Here is a 17,301-nt window from a genome sequence, read left to right on the forward strand (position 1 = left end):
AGATGAGGGATTGCAATTAGTTCATGGCAGAAAGGGAATATTTGTTGCTTGTCAACTCTTATTTAGAATATTCAAAGATGAGGGAAGAAGCTCATCCATCTATTCAGCCATTCATTCATTCATTCATTCACCAGTCAACATTGTTGTGCATTTACAATGTGCTGGATGCTATGTGAGGTCCTGAAGGTATAGAAATAAGCTGTTCTCTCCTTTAAAAATCCCAGTTACCATGTAGTGATATAACTGTAACAAAGAGATAAATGCAGACTTGTATGGGAGAAGAAATGCAGGGCCAGGAAGGAAGGTGAAGCTTGAGCCAGGTGAAAGGGGTGATGAAGGAGAAACTTATGCAGACATAGTACAGAACATGTAGCTTTCAGAGAACAGCAAATGTTGCAATATTGCCTTGGAACAGTCTTCAGAATGTGCTTTCATTTATGTGTGCATTTGTTAGTTCTACAAAAAGTTCAAGGCACTGTGTTGAGCACTCTGGAGGTGCAGCTGCTTTAAGGTGTAAATGCACGAGGCAGCATGAGTGCCCTTTTCAAGAGCAGAGAGCACATGAGCAGCTGCAGTACCCAGACTGAGGAGATGTGACATCCACATTAACATTTGAAGGCGTCGTGGGACTTTGATATTCCACCCGCAGACAATAGGCCTCTGGTATGTGTTAGTCCCTGCATTGGATGTTGGGGATATGCATACACACACACACAGCCCCCCCCACACACATATGCACACGCATGCATGCACACACACGTGTATTTATATACGTGCATACACACACACACACGCACACACACGTATGTGTATATAAATGATAACAGTATAACATGCTGCTATCCTTCAGCCTCTCACAGTCCAGAGGACCTAATAATAGTCAGACAACATGATGTATGTTACTTGACCTTGTGGGAGCACTTGACCACCTGGAGAGGTTGGGGAAGGCCTTGGGAAGAGGTTATGTTTAAACTGAGTTTTGAAGGTTGAATAGGAATTAACCTGTAGAAGAGAGTGGGAAAGGACATTCTAGGCAGGAGGAATGATAAATCCACAAGCACTAAATTGGGAAAGAGCAAAGTGCCTTTGCGCGGCTGCTGCTGCTGAGCTCGGTAGGGCGCAGCATGTGTGGTGGAGAGGAGGACATGGGCCAGGAGGGCCGGGGGCAGCCCCGCACCAGTGGTGCTGAGGGTTTCAGCTTGCAGTGTGGTTCACAGGGAATCACCAGTCAGTTGTACAGAAGCATGGGCGCTTTACATTTTAGAATGATCTTGCTAAAATCAGAAGATTCGCTGACAAAGATGAGACTAGCAGGAGGAAGACACACGAAGAAGCCCTTTGTTTCGGGCCTGGACTAGAGAAGCACAGGTGGAGGAAACGGCCACTGGGAAGATTCATGGGGAGGAAGGTCTTCACTACCAGGTGGACGTGGCCAGTGAGGGTGGGGAAGAAACAAGGTTTTTCTCTGGGTTGGGTGACTGTGTATCACAGTGACATTAACCAAGCTGGGGAAATGGGTGGTTGGCAGAGGAAGGTGATTCTGATTTTTGGCAAGCTGATCTTGAGATGCCAGGAGGAAACATCCAGTCTCAGGTGGAAATAAGCATCTGACTGTGCCATGCAGACGTGGAATCCTGATGACCACCCAGACTTAAGGGAGAACACAGAGGAACCAAGTCAGGAGAGGACAGATGAGGGAAGAATGGTCAGTGACAAGATATAACAGAGAGTAATGGTGTAGTAGCAAAGGGTTTCCCCAACTTTGATTTTTGAAAAACTTCAAATCCACAGAAAAGTTAAATGAATAATACAGTGCACACCTGCTTATCATTCACCTAGAACCAAAAGTTGCTAACACTTTGTCACTTTTGCTTTAATCTGTTGCTGCCATTGCCCTCCTGAAGGAAGCAAGGGAGGTGGCCATGGAGATGTTTTGGCAAGAACTCTGAGGGCAGAGACAGCCTGTGCAAAGGCCCTGAGGTGGAAGGATGTGTAGCTTGTTGTCTGCTGGTAAGGAATTGATGTGGCTGGAGTGAGAGAAAGGGGGAGAATTATAGAAGTGTTAGGGAGGTGGCAGAGGTCCATATGATTGAGGGCCTTGCAGGCCATGGTGAGGTGAGGACCTTAGATTTTCCTGTGAGGGAGAAGGGAAGGTACTGGAGATCTTTGAGAGAAACGTGATACGATCTGATTTGCATTTTGAAAGAATTGCTCAGACTGTGTAGCAGATTAACCAGGGTAGGGGGTAGGGCTAGCAATAGGAGGTCAGGTAGAGAGGTGACAGCTGTAGTCCAGGAAGGGTCTGATGTCACCTGGACAAGGATAGCGGGGGGGAGAGGCCACTAGGAGTGTGTCCTTTGTCTACGTTGAAGGTGGAGACAGCGTGATTTACAGAATGGATTAGAGGTGATTCAAATGTAAGACTAAGTGAAGGGTCAAGGGTGACTCAAGTTTTTGGCTTCTGCTACTGGTGCAGTAACAGTTTGTGGAGAAATCAAGAACCTGTTTTGGAATGCATTAAATTTGAGGTGCCTGCTGGGATATCTGCATGGGTATATGGACTAGACAGCTAGACAGAGAAGTCTAGAGTTGAAGGAAGTGGTGTGGTTTGGAGAAAGGACTTTAAGAATCATTGACATATAGGTAGTATTTAAAGCAAAAGGTAGATTCTCTCGCTGGGAGAGAAAAAAAGCACAGATAGAGTTGAGATCCAAACTCGGAGGCCTGGAGCGCCCCAGAAATTATAGGTCGAGAAGCTGATGAGAACCAGGAAGAGCCCGGAAGATAGGAGGAGAGAGGGCTGTCCTGCATGTCATGCGAAGAAGCAAGGAGTGAGCAGCTGTGACAGGTGCTGCTGATAGGTCAGGTGGGATGAGAAAGGAGAGCCTTGGAGGGCACCTTGGTGAGAGCAACTTTTGTGGAATATTAGTGTGCAGTCAGTCAGAGCAAGTTCAAGAATGAATGGGAGGAGAGGAAGTGAAAACAGCAAATGTTGTTGTTCTTTCAAGGATTCTGCTGTAAAGAGGAGCAGTGCTGGAGGAAGATGTGTTGAGAGGCTCAGTAGATGCTTGAAGAAGTGAAGAAGGTGAGGTAGAAGGATGTGCAGTGGGAAGGAAGGTCAGGTAGGAGGCAAATTCAAAAGTAGGTTGGTGGATCACTTTGGAGGAGATAGCTATTTAAATTAGTCCTTGAGGCAGACTTGTTTTAAATGACTGTTTGAAAGAATGTTGCTACAAGGGTGTTCTGTGTTAGAGTGACTGAAAGCCAGTGCAGAGCTTGCCTTGCCTGGTGCTCAGTGGCTGCCGAAGCTCATGGCACTCTGGTGGTGGATATCTGTGCTGTTGCAGCCACATGCTCAGCTGTGCTGGGAAGAATTTGGGTCCTCAGAGGCTTCCTGTCCTTAACTCCCTGAAGTCAATGCTGTCTCCCGGCCCAGCAGCTCTGTGCGGGACTCCTCACAGTGCTGGGACTCACTCTGAGTAACTGCTGGTTCTTGTCCTTTCTGCTTTCCCTTTCTTCTCCCCTCTCTCTTCGTGGTTTATTTGCTGTGGATCTAGGACTTCAGAGGTTCACAAACATGAATGAAGTTTTTATACTTAAGCATAATTATTCTGTGCATGGTGAACTGTCTAATAATTATTATTTTATGACATATATTCAGCATAGACTAAAGTTACTGTGAGAAAACCTCACAGATGTTAGTTAGGTATCTGAAATGAGATGGTGTATTATAGGTATGTTGTTCTGAAAGTTTTTTTATGGGAAAAGTAAATTGTATTTGAAGGTTTCGTTTAGATTTGTAATTCTAGTATATTTTATTTTATTCTGGTGTTTCATAGTTTTTCAAATCAATTTTATTTTTCTGTGTGTGTCTGAGAAACTTCCTTAATACTCCCCTCTGAAATCATTTTTACTTCCCCCACCCCCTCTTACAAATACTTCATTCCTTACTCCATTTTCATTTTCGAAGTGTGGAGATAGTTACCATTGAAGCAGGACCAGAGCAGAGACCCCCAGATGGTCTGAGAGTTGGAAGAGACTTTATAGAGATCAGTTCATCCAATTCCATTCTAGATGAGGAAGCTGAGGCATTTTGAGTTGTTTTCCCATTTGATTATTATGGTCAGAAACCAAACCTAATATTAAGTCCTTCAAGTTTTACTATCCTTCCTTCTAACAACTTCTCTAAAAGGAGCCACTCACAGGCAGTGGCTGGTGTACTTGGATGGGGTGGCTGCAGCCCTGCAATACCATGGGCTGCCCAGTGTTAGGGCCATCTGGGCCAGCGCTGCTCGGACCCTGTCCTCCAACTTGTATTAGTTTGGTCCTTCCTCACTGAGATAAATACGTTCTGCATGTTGTTTCCTGTTTGCCATTTGTCCCTGGGGATTGTGGGGGTGGTGACAGATTCAAAAACCTGTGAGATTGCTCCTCATGTAATTGCTATTTACATTTCTGAATTCGCTATAGTAGAAACTGAAGAGAAAATCTTTAGGCTCTTGGTCAGTACTGGACTAGATATCAGACGACTATTACATTTTGGTACTACAGAGCTTATTCAAATAATTTTGAATAATAACGTTAAGCTACTGTGAAAAAAAAAAACCTGCACTCGTTTGTTTGCAATAATTCATACATAAATACTGCTAAAACACCCCATCTTATGTGACTAAGTACATTCTTATTCATCATCCTAATTGTATTTTAAATGAGAATATCAGAACATTAAGTATTTCTATTTTAGGCTGAAATGAAGATATTCTGTCATAAGTCATCTAAAGTAATATGTTTTCAAAGTAGGGATGAATCTTTGATATAAACAAGTTGAAATAGAAACAAACCTCAAATACAAATCCTTTTGTAATAGCATCTCTAGCATTTTTCAAAACGTTCAAGTATTTCCAAATAAACTCGTGTTTAAGAACTCTAAGACTGCTGAATAGATGTTGATGCTAAGGCCAGGCTAAATCACACAGCCGTTTAAACTGAAACAGCTCAGTTCAGAGGGTACTGCTGTTTTATAACCATATTTTAAAATGTGTTCCTCTTTTACTCCCTCAAACTGGGTTCAGGGATATAATGGATCCCATTATAGGTAAAAGGTCTGTGACTCAGCCATCGAGCTACTCAAACTCTTGGCTGTTTTAATTGCCACCATTAAAGCTTTAGTACTTTTATCTCATAAAAATAGATATCATTGATGTAAAATGTGTGCCTATTGAAGATACATGTGTACCTCTGCCCTTATAGTTAGCTAATCAACCATTTCAGTTTGAAGTTAGTTAGGTTTTATGCAGATGAGAACATGACATAGATTACAAATTTGTTCAGGTTTAGTCATTTAATTAAGAAAAAAATTCCATGTAGTAGTAAGGGCAATATCTAACTGGAATGTCTTCCAAGATGAAACTTATTTTGTTTTGGTGTGCCTTTTAACTACATTTAATTGACGGAACGATGGTGAATTTTTACTAGTCTCTTTCTTGAAAGAGAATAGTGTTTCTGTGATTCTAATACTGTGACTTCAGTGATTCAAGGAAGTACTTGAATCACTCTTCTGTCCCTATTCGACACATCTGTTTAAGTGTGGTAATTGGAGATGTTTCTGTGGCTGTATTTTGGTGTATACTTGTAGACAAAAATAAAGCCCTGCAAAGGGGAAAATATCAAAGTGTGAAGGAAACTCGAAGAACACACTGGAAACTAAATGTTAAGACATGAAAAGCTAGTTCTTTCTGGGCTTTTCCTTCCAGTGTTTGGGCATGTCACAGCCATTCATTATTCATATTGTGCTACGCAAACAAGGTGCAGTGACTCTAGAAGAGTTCTAAAATGAGTACATCTCAGGAAAGCTTAACTGCCTAACCACTGTGTACATACACATTGCTTTCTCTGTTGTGAAAATAAATTAGCAAATAATTGGTGGGACAGTTTATTAAGTTATTCTGTTCTGCAGTTGTAATTGTGGGATTGTATTCAGATAAGAGAGAAAATCTGACTGTAAAAGGGACTCAAATCTGAACAGTTCTAAAACTAAAACCTACCCACACAAAACATTTGTGAGCTGATATACATAACCAGGCTTCTATTCTTGCCCAGCTGTGTAGATTCAATTATAATAATTTTCTCACTTGCACAACACTGCTGTTTGTTTATTATTGCGTTATTAGTTGGTGAATGAACCTCCCTCTTTTTGACCCCTCAGCAGTGTTTATAAAACACTTAATTGCTTTGGTGTCTTCTGTTTCGTGTGTAGTTCCAGCTGGAAGGAGTCATGGGGACACAGTCCCCCCTAAGTGTTAAACTGACTGTTTGTAATATGCAGCAAACTTTCTTTCCAAGTAAGTATCAGGAACCTTTAATATTGCTTATAACACAGCTGCTTAGATTTTTTTGCTTGAAAATGCAGAGGTTTTTAAATTTTTTTTTCTCTTTTAATCTCCCTGTGATGATTTACATGGTAGTTAACTATCTAACTTGTTAGACTCTAGCTTTTTAAAATGCTCTTTTGCTTATCATAGGCACTCCCTTTATCTCACCTGGACTCTTTCTGTCTGAACGGGTCCTACCTCTGCCCAGCTATTACCTTACACCCAGTTCTCTTTGCCATTACATCTTCCACTTCTTTGGAGAAACTTAAGCGGAATTGTGTGAGCTACAACGATTAGGTAGTAGGCATAATGGTTGAGAATGTGGGCTTTGCCAGAGGTTGCCTGGGTTGAATCTTGATTCTTCTTATAACCAGCTTTTTGTGATGTGCAGCAAATTTCTTAACCTCTTTGAATGCCTTCATTTCCCCATCTGTAAAATGGTGATAACTTCATTGATTGTCTGGAACAATGCTGGGCACAGAGGTGCTCAGTGATATCACAGCAGTGGCCTCTTTACAAAGGCTTAATAAAGGAAGTCCTGCTGTGCTGTCTTTATGTGAAAGGATAAATATCTCACTAGGAAAGGGGAATGCTAGGTAGAAAAACAATTTCAGATGAGAGTTGCAGAAGATTTTAAAGTATACATTAGTTATTTATTGTTATGTGACACTTTACAGGTTGATTATCTCTCATTCAAAGTGCTTGGATTGAGAAGTGTTTTGGATTTCAGATTTGTTTCAGATTTTGGAATATTTGCATTATGCTTCTTTGTTGATCATCCCTAATTTGAATATCTGAAATTGAAAATGCTCCATTGAGCATATCCTTTGAGTGATATTTCAGTACTCAGAAAGTTTCAGATTTCGGAGCATTTGGATTTCAGATTTTTAGATTAGGGATACTCACTCTGTACCACAAACTTTATGGCTTAAAACAGTATCTATTTCCTCTCTCAGTTTCCATAGATCAGAGTTTGGGCATGATTTAGCTGGGTCCTCTACTCAAGCCTCACAAGGCTGTAGTCAGAAGTCATTAGGACTGTATTCTCATCTGGAGTCTTGACTGGGGAGGAATCCACGTTCATATTCATTCAGGTTGTCCACAGAATTCATTTCCTATGCTATGTGACTTGGGTGGGGGGCTTCAGTAATTGCTGGCTGTTGCCTGGGGCCACCTTCAGCTCCTGAAGTCTGCCTGAAGTTTTGCACCATGTTGCGTTCCCCAGCAACGTAGAATTCCCACCCTTAAGAAGGGTCCCCACCCTCTTGAAAAGTGTCCCCCAGTCAGACCTAGCCAGAATAATTGCCCTTTAAGTAACTCCAAACCAATTGATTTGTAAATCTTGATTACACATGTGAAATCCTTTTACCTTCGCTGTATTCTGTTGGCTTGAGGGTCACAGGTCCCTCCATAGTCAGAAGATAGAGATAATGGGGCCATCTTGGAATTCTGCCTCCCCACAAGATGTACGTGAGTTTTTATAGGACAAGAGTAGTCTGTCATTAAGCAATTCTTGAAAACTAAATTTGCCAGACTCTCAATCTTTGAATCCTGGAGAACTTGCCTAGAGTGTGTAAATTAACTTTATCACTGTGCTCCTTCTAAATTGATTTTTTTTCCCTCCAAAAATTGTTCTGTTCCCAATTCTGCACAAACCTCTGGGATTGTTCAGTGTTGCTGACACACCTTTGACAGTCTTTGAAGTTTGACTTTTAAAATTCTTAGGAACAGCATAGTAAGTTACTTTTAATATTGACCCTTTTAAGGTAGTAGAAACTTAAATGCAAATTTGGTAAAAATTGCTTTTCCAGAACCAAATTCTGCATTTCTTCTTTCCAGTTTAAAGATTAAACATGCAAAGGGTTTTGACCAGCCAGGAAGCACTGCTGTTGTCTTTTGTTTTGCCAAGTTGGATCCTTAGTAAGCTGGGTAGCTTCAGGTGTGGGTGTCCACTGCCAAATTCAAACTTCCAGACACCTCTTTGAGAACACTATGGACCTTAGGGCTAACTTGAAATAAACAAGGCAGATGCCTTGAGACTGAAATAGGTTCTATAGATTCTCATTCATGTATAGTTACTAAGGTGGGCCCACTAAGGGAAGGGCAATATGCAAGGTGGTGAAGAAAAGAGAGAAGGGAGAGAATGAAATTTACTTTGTTAAGGCCCATGAACATACTGTCTTTGTCATTTTTACTTCTAGAAAACAATGTCCAGTAGAAGAACATTTGCTGATTTACTGCCCTAAGGAGCTCAGGAATTTAGAACAAGAGAGTGAAAGTATGACTATGTCTCAGATTCCTCTAATGGGCTCATATTTTGGTTTGCTTATGATTAGTCAGAGGCACCATGATGTTCACATCGGAGACCCTGCCTTTTCTTGGGTTATTGCTCTTGTTCTGTCATTTCCATTCCATCATTTATAAAGCAGCAACAATATCACCCACCTCACCAACCTCATAGGGTTATTATAGGAATCCAAGAGAAGAGGTATGTAAAATGTTCAGCAGAGAGAATAGGTGGGCAGGCCTGCTGCCTCAGGGGGCTACCCCTCTGCTTGTGGCCTGGGAGATCTAGGAAGTTACTCACTCTTACTGCAATAAACTTTGCATTGTGTTGCATTTGTGGTGGTTTTTGTTTCTTCCCTGCCCAGAGAAGTGATGGTTTCTGTTGGCCCTCTTTTTTCTCTCAAAATTACTTCAGGGATAGGAGATGTAAGATCAGGAACACAGTCTAAATACTGGCATACCCTTTTTAGAAGGCTAGCACATGTAAAAACATCATTGAAGTCTCATATAAACAAGCTAATTTTTGCAAGCATTTATGAAGCAACAGAGACACATCAAAAGCATGTTCAATTTAGCATTAGCTCAACTCTGTGCCCTAGGGGTGTGTGTGTAGATAAACAGGCTGTTTCAACTATATGGCCCCTAAATGCAAGCCTGTGACTTCATCTGGTACTTTTCCTAAGAAGTAGCAATGAATCTGTGACAAAGATGGAGAAAACTGGCTAAGTTACAGTCTTTGAAATATAGTAGATGGTGATTTGGGGTGGAGAGAGTTTTCAAGGCAGGGCAAGGAGCGGGCTTAGTTTTTTGTGATTCTTGAGGAATTGGTTCAGTCCCTGGGACAAAGTAGGCCTCGATATTGATTGCATTGAATTATGCTAGTGGAGTGATTTTTGAGAATCACAGTGGATAATGTTTGCTGGCTGCAAAACACAATAAGAATGCCAGTTCTTACCTACATTTTTATCTTTGGGTAAAAGGTTAGTGATGCTCTACAGCTTTAGTTCGGAACTAAACTAGAGTTCTTCCCTGACCGTTTGAAGGCAAAAACCTCAAATTTGTATTAAATTTTTTAGCCATCTTAACCTGCAGATTAGGGTTAGGATCTTAAATAGAAGTAAGGCCTTTATGGTTTTGGAGAAGGACAGCAGTCTACTCTCTAGGCTTATGCTGTGGCTACAACTAGGGTTGGAGAACTCCACAGCCACTCCCTCTGGCTGAGGATACCACTGTTGGGGGTCCTGGTCACATTCCAGACCTTCTCACAAGAGGCTTGGTAAAGTATGTGGATTTTGTAGCAGTAGCTCCTATGTTAGAATTCCAGTTTTGCCATTTTCTAGCTGTGTAACTTTGGGTAAATTAATCTTAAGATTTCAGTGCCATCATTTATAAAGCAGCAATAATATAACTCACCTCACCAGCCTCATAGGGTTATTACAGGAACTGAAGACAAGAGGTATGTAAAATGTTTAGCAGAGCACATGCCACATGCAACTATACAACAGATGATTAAAGGAAATGTCATTCAGTACAGTGTTGCAGGATGGCTTTAGGACTGGTACTTTGGTGCTGTCTCTTCGCTCAGCACCCTCTTCCCATTGCCCTAGAAGGGCCAGGCTGGGGCAGCTTTGCTGGCCCAGCAGCATGGCTCTGTGCTTGCAGAGCTGACCCTCACCCACTGGTACCGCTGGGCCTGCAGGGCAGCACCCAGCCAAGGGTGGACAACTAGTCAGAGTCATGTTGATGGAGAACAGAGAGACAGGAAAGGGGAGATGGCTGGAAGGGCAGTGGTGAGCATGGCAGAGGGTGAAGGAGCTGGAGGCAAACACCTTGCTCTCCTCCACTTGTGGGGAGCCTTGTTTCAGTTAGAATTTCTCAGACATTTAGAAAAGGGTTTAGCATTGGCAGAGTTTCACTGTTTGTGTTATCCCAGTCAATCTGACTATAGAAACACCACAGCGTAGTGTTTTAAATGCTGTTGGACAGTTCCTGTGGTATCACTCCACTCCTAAATATGGAGAACATGCTTAGTATTCTGTTTCTGATGTGAAACTTTTCAACATTAAATCTAACATGACTGCTTGGTTCATTATTTCCATTGTTTCGGATGCTACTAATTCAGAATGTGTTTATAATTTAGATGCCACAAAGGTGGCTCATGTTAATTTGTAGCCATTTAAGATTTTGTTCGTATGGGGAATCTGTTCTAAGGACAGCTTTAAAACACAAGCAGAAAGCCAAAGGTTCAAAAATGCCTTCAGATAATTTTTCAACTAGATATTTCAATAGTAATTTAAAATTTTTATTTATAAAATTTAATGATTCTGAGGTACATGCTAAGATAAATTATTTCATTATGCTATTTCAAAATTCATTTTACTTTGTAATTATCTTGACTGTATATGTAACAAAAATTATACAAGTCATTCTTATATGATTATACTACTTTATTCCTACCAGTAACTTAAATTGAGAATAAAATAATTCAATGAGCTGTTTCAGTGCATTTTATATAAAGTTATATTTGTGCATAGTGTAATATGCTATCTTTTAAAACATTTGATAATCAATGTTTTGAGAAAGACAGATGGACAGATACACACACTTATGTACCCCTGTGCTAGAGAAGGTGATGAATTTGCCATGCTATCAGTATATCAGTATAATCAAAAATATATTTTGAAGGACATTTTAATTCAAGATCTTCATGGAAAGAAGGGAAGCCATGGCTAAACACCCTTAGGACACTCTCTGCACTGTCTCCAGTGCCCTCTTTCCTCAGTATATTAAGGGCTTAGAAAGTCCTGCAGTGAAGAAAACTGAATTTTGGTTAGCACAGAATTCTTTATTTTTGAAATGGAGTCTTGCTCTGTCGCCTAGGCTCGAGTGCAGTGGCGCGATCTCAGCTCACTGCAACCTCCAACTCCCAGGTTCAAGCAATTCTCCTGCGTCAGCCTCCCAAGTAGCTGGGATTACAGGTGCATACCACCACGCCCGGCTAATTTTTTGTATTTTTTAGTACAGACGGGGTTTCACTATGTTGTCCAGGCTGGTCTCCAACTCCTGACCTCAGGTGATCTGCCTGCCTTGGCCTCCCAAAGTGCTGGTATTACAGGCGTGATCCACTGCGTTTAGCCTATCACAGAACTCTTTAAACTCGTGTTACCTGAGACCTGTTTTTATGTGACACATTTGAATATCCTTAACTTGTTCTATACTTTTTGCCTTCTCAATTAATTCATATAGTCATTGAATATAAATATGTTTTCCTGGAAATTGTTAAGAATGAGCTGAATAAAACTAACTGGCATATCAAAGACTTGAACTCAGGGGCCCTGAATTCATTACTACTGATTTTAATCAAGCAGAAAATATTTCAGTCCTTGATTCTCTTAAGAATATTTTTGTGCTTTTTATTTTATATCATATAATTAAAGTTTATTATCCCAGTTGACCATTCAAACTACTGTCTGCTCATCTTGATCTCCTCCCTTACAAAGTAGATTTTAAAAGCTTGCTTGTGAAGCATTTGCATGTCTGCAGCCACCCAGTCTCAGGCAGGATTTGTTGTTAAAGCTGGTTCCTCTGCCTCCCCCTCTCTCTCAGCCTGGGACAGTTTTTAGAAAGCCTCCCTGGTCTCAGCCTGGGCTAGGTGCTCTGCACTCTTTCCCAGCAGGTACTATGGCTGCCTTGTTTACTGTTAGAGCCTCAAATATTTGTTGAATAAATATATGAATTGGGTACTAGATACCAAATGCATCTTCTTTTTTATCAGTGCCATTGTTACAATCTCAATAGGACTTGCCGAAACTTTGCTAAATGCTCTTTTGAATCATTGCACACTCTTCTGGCTGAAGATTGAGCCTCAGTTTTCATACCAGAATTCCTTTTTTGAAGAGTGTAGAGGGGTCAAGAACCTGGGGAATACTGGAAAAAATAAAAGATAAGAATGTATGTAATAAAAATGTGTCTCCAAAGCCATTTTTAGTACGTTTCAATCTTAAATGACTACTTGATATTTGTATTTTCATGAGCCATTTAAGCAATAGTTTAGTGTTCTTAAAGCTTGTATTTGTGTTACTTGGGACTTAATTGGCCTGCCTCTTCTTCACCAGAATATTTTCTCTGAGAGCACAAGTGCCTCCTCCTCATTGCCTCCCTTTAGCTTAATTTGTGGGGAGGCTTTTGTTTTCATAAGTACCATGTTATTCTGGTCCACTTGGTACCGTCTTTTCTTTTTCTATAAAGCATTGTTTTGATTTTAGACTTGTTTGTATGTAAATAAACATGTAAATAAATACATTTGTCTGTAAATAAAATGTTTATCCTTGGGTGCCCTGTATTACAAAATGTTGGTTTGCAGAGATCATGCATGTGGAAGCATTGCACACACTGTTAACATTGCATCACTTGCTCATGCTATACTCAAAATTGCTAACAGGCTGAGGCTTCAGCAGTGTAATTAAGGCAAAACATGATGAAATTAGATAGCGTTTTAAGCCAGAAAATGCTGATGAATTGTGGAAGAAAAGCGCATTGAGATGAATAAAAAGTTGCTTTTTTACATATCTTTTCATTTTCTTTGATGATTCCTCTATGCATTTTGGGTTGGATTTGCTTAAAAAAAGCAGAGGGATTGCCCTCACTTCCCCCATCGGGTCTCCTTTGGTTAAATTTGCATCTTGTCCATTCTGCTGTTTTATATACGATAATTTAGTTGTATGTCTTTTCTAATTTATGTTGTGAACAATGGAGTTAAGGAAAAGAACAATTGTCTTTAGCTTATGGTAATGTTTTCAACAAAACACACTCACCTCAGATTGTTTTTATTTATAGTTTTAAGTATCAGTTATGCTGTTTAAGTTCCAAAAGTTCATGGCAGTCTTTATGTATTCCATAATGTTCCAAATGGGATATGAAATTATAGTAGAATATATGTCAAGCAGAAAGTTTGACAGGATGTTATTTAAAAATACCTTTGGTATCTAACATTCTCCATGTTTGCTCTAATAAATGAGAGGTTTTAGGAATGCCCTACATGGTAATATCAGATGTTAATGGCATTGATTACCTGTCAGGCAGTGGGAATTGATGGGAAAATGTCTGCTGTAAAATTAAATAGCATTAGAGAAGACTGTACCATGCATCTGGTGGGGTGGGGGGTGGAGGGGGGGACGTGGCTGGGCCTGGGAGACTTTGTCAGGGTATTACTGGGAGCTCCAGGTTTTTTTCCCCACATGATTAAGGCAGGCCATCTGTTCTTTGTTAAATGTTTACAAAAACAGCTTTTCTCTAAAAGATTTAAGGAGATGTGGGTCTGGTAAACACTGTAATATTTCTGAGCACCTTTTTCACCCTATTTCAGATAGTACCAAAACATAATTCTGCTGCATATCAAACAGAATTAATACTTTTTTGTATTTGATCTTCACTTTTTTTCCTCCTTATGCAAGATTAAATTTTTTACTGAGTTACTAATTTATTGCTTCATTTATTACTAAAAGGAGCATCTAACATGATTTGTATGCTAAAGTGTGTAAACTTTAAATCTTTTTGTGTTATATGTTTTATGCTTTTTCTAATTCATTACTGTGTGCCGGGGAATCTCTCATTAGAAGCTGGTGTTCTGTTACTGGAGCAAATGCCATGCAGATTAAAGAAAGGTAAACATACCTGGTATTAATTCTCCATTCTAAGTTTTAATCATTGTTTAGACTTTCCTCTTTTCCTCTCTTTCCAGAAACAGCTTTTTCTTTCATTTCCTGAAAAATAGCTTGTCCTAAATAAGTTTGATCTCCGTGTCCTGTGCGAAAAAGATAGGGCTTTTTCCTTTTTAATTTCAATAGGAAATAATATGTACAAACTAACTCAACTTATGCAAACTAAATATAAAACAGTTAAATCAGGTCTCATTGATACTTAGGTAATGATAATTTGGACAGTGCCTCTGTTGATGTGTAAGAGTGTTTGTGAGAAAAGGATAGAGGTGCAGAGGGTAACTTTGGCAGTGTTTAGTTAGTTGTGTTATTCCGGCATGGAAATCTGCTCATGTAGATCTACATCTGTGTATTCTTCTTCAAACTTTGACCTTGCCTCTGTGTTTCCTATATATTGTTACTCTTTTTTCAGCCTCATTTTCCCTTAGCTATGACCAGGAAAGGGCAATAAGTATTTTAAGACTTTTTAATGCCACAGGATTTTGGAAGGAACTTTGGAAATCACCTATCAATCACCTAACCCAAAACCTTCATTTTGCAGAAAAAGAAACTAAACCCAGATGGGTGAAGTGATTTTTTCCCAGATGATATAGCTGATGGTAGGGCCTGGACTTGAATTTTAATCTCTTAATTCAGAGTTCTGGGCTCTTTCTCTTACACCAGTGCAATTGAGTGAAACCTGTGAGCCTTTCCCAGAAAGATGCTGTATAGAAGATGTTAGGAAGAGGTGGACAGAATCAGAAAGTACTAGAGTTAGGAAACTAGATTCAAATCTTAGCTCGGTCACTAACTGTGTGACCTGGGGTGGCCACATCACCTTCTTGGACTTTTCCTTTCTGAAAGATGGGGGTAAATTATCACTTTTTTGTTGTGAGATTCAAGGGAATTAACACATCTAGCAAACATAACCTAGCTTGGTGCATAGCATCAAATAGCTGCTCAATCAATATTAGGTGTATTGGAATCGAATTTACAGTACCTGTATTTTGATGTTTGATTCTAACCTTCCTCCTTTTCTCGTAAGCCTTGGCGTGTACAGTAGTCACGAGGCTCTGGAGGTGTGGGCCTGGGCTCACCTGCCTGCTCCTCTTCTGTAGGTCACATGTGCTGAGGAGTGAGGACTCTGGAGCTATTGGCTCTGATGTCACTCTCAGTTCTGTCACTTAACATGTGTACCTCCTCGGACAAGTTACTTCATCTTAGAGTGGCGGTGTCTTCAACTATAAAATTAGAAGAATCACCTAACGCTTAGGGCTGGTGTGAGGATTGAATGGTACCACGGTGTAAAGCATATATGCCTGGCACATAGTAGATCATTTATATTATAGTTAGTGTTACATGCCAGAAGAAGCATATGAGAAAGGCAGGAAATGAGAGACATATGTGGATTTAATATTTTCAAGTATTTTGTTGAAATATAAGTGTTCGTTAGATGTCATAATTTATGGTATAGATGATAATCCAGGCAGCCCTGCTCTGGTTTGGATGGTGAGCTATGAGGGAGGCTGTTGTGTGCAGGAGTCACTTCCTCTGATCTTGGCTGACCACTCAGGATCCCATCCTAAATGTGGTTATTTTTCTACTCTATTTAAGATAGTCTCTGGGTGTATCCCTAGTGAATGTCAAGAACCTCCCAAAGGCATGTCACATTAATTTATTTGGGTTATCTCTCCCTTGGTGAAATTTTGAAATATAAAGCTTAAGAGGTTAAGAAAAACATGTTCCACCTTTCATGTCAATGCAAGAAATTTCACCAATCCAAGATCATCAAGTTTGGGTACGTGCTTTTAATTTGATATTTTAATGTTGTTTAAACCAGAAATGACTTGTATAAGATTTATGTGTTATGTTTACACTTTTATTTCAGGCTTTCACAGTACTAGAATCTTGCAATGTTCAGTACACTTGCTCATTTTAAAAATGGCTAAATTATATACCTTTTATTTGAGCTCCCATTCCCACATGGGGCTAGAACTCAACTTAGATGTATTCTTTGTGGCTTAGTCTTGCTGCTGTTTTGCCATTCCCCATTTTCATGTAGGCTGTTTAAAAAACAGACAGTGTCTTTAGTTGAGTGAGTTTTTACTTCCTGAACTGATTTTTTTTACTGTATTAACTAAAGTGCTATTTTAAAACTTACTTTCTTAAAAGATTGTCTCTTAAACATACATTTTTTTTTGGATGAGAAAGGTGATAGATTCTACAATTGTACAGTTGGAAAAATATTTGCTACTTGAGTATAGAATAAGTTTCAGAAACATCAGCCACTAACTTTCAGTTCTTTTTCTTTACTGTGAAGAATGATAAACTAATTTCAATTCCTATTTGTATCTCTTAGCATTCCCCGTCGGAGCCCTTTCTAGAGAAACCAGTGCCGGATATGACTCAGGTTAGTGGACCGAATGCTCAGCTAGTGAAGAGTGATGATTACCTGCCATCAATAGAACAGCAGCCACAACAAAAGAAGAAGAAAAAGAAAAACAACCACATTGTAGCAGAGGATCCCGGTAAAGGTTTTGGTAAAGATGACTTCCCTGGTGGGGTAGATAACCAAGAACTAAATAGGAACTCACTGGATGGGTCCCAAGAAGAAAAAAAGAAAAAGAAAAGGTCAAAGGCAAAAAAAGACCCGAAGGAACCGAAAGAACCCAAGGAGAAAAAAGAGCCCAAGGAACCCAAGACCCCGAAAGCCCCTAAGATTCCCAAAGAGCCAAAGGAAAAGAAAGCAAAAACTGCCACGCCAAAACCCAAATCCAGCAAAAAGTCAAGGTAGGCTGTGGGCAGAAAAAACAACTGCAAAACATTGAAAGTACAGAAATTAGCGCCAAATAGTTACAGCCTGTGAAATGAGGGGTGGGAGGGGACACAATGATTTTTGTCATCGTTGAGCTTCTTTCCCTAATATCCAAACTAAAAAGCTAAGGCTT

At 40.0% G+C, this 17,301-nt stretch overlaps 1 protein-coding gene across 5 annotated transcripts in view; it reads left to right on the forward strand.

The window, feature by feature from the left end:
* Positions 1 to 17,301, forward strand: part of CHD7 (chromodomain helicase DNA binding protein 7) — a 183,817-nt gene that overhangs the window by 80,500 nt on the left and 86,016 nt on the right. For 4 of the 5 annotated variants that reach the window (XM_030795497.1, XM_030795499.1, XM_030795498.1 and 1 more), the window contains exon 3: positions 16,713 to 17,143. In XM_030795497.1, the coding sequence (XP_030651357.1) occupies positions 16,713 to 17,143 (431 nt within the window). Of the gene's footprint in view, positions 1 to 14,133; positions 14,321 to 16,712; positions 17,144 to 17,301 lie in introns of those variants that run through there. The other variant, XM_030795500.1, reaches the window with a different exon arrangement.

Source organism: Nomascus leucogenys, chromosome 16 (genome assembly GCF_006542625.1).
Source record: "Nomascus leucogenys isolate Asia chromosome 16, Asia_NLE_v1, whole genome shotgun sequence".
NCBI lineage: Eukaryota > Metazoa > Chordata > Mammalia > Primates > Hylobatidae > Nomascus > Nomascus leucogenys.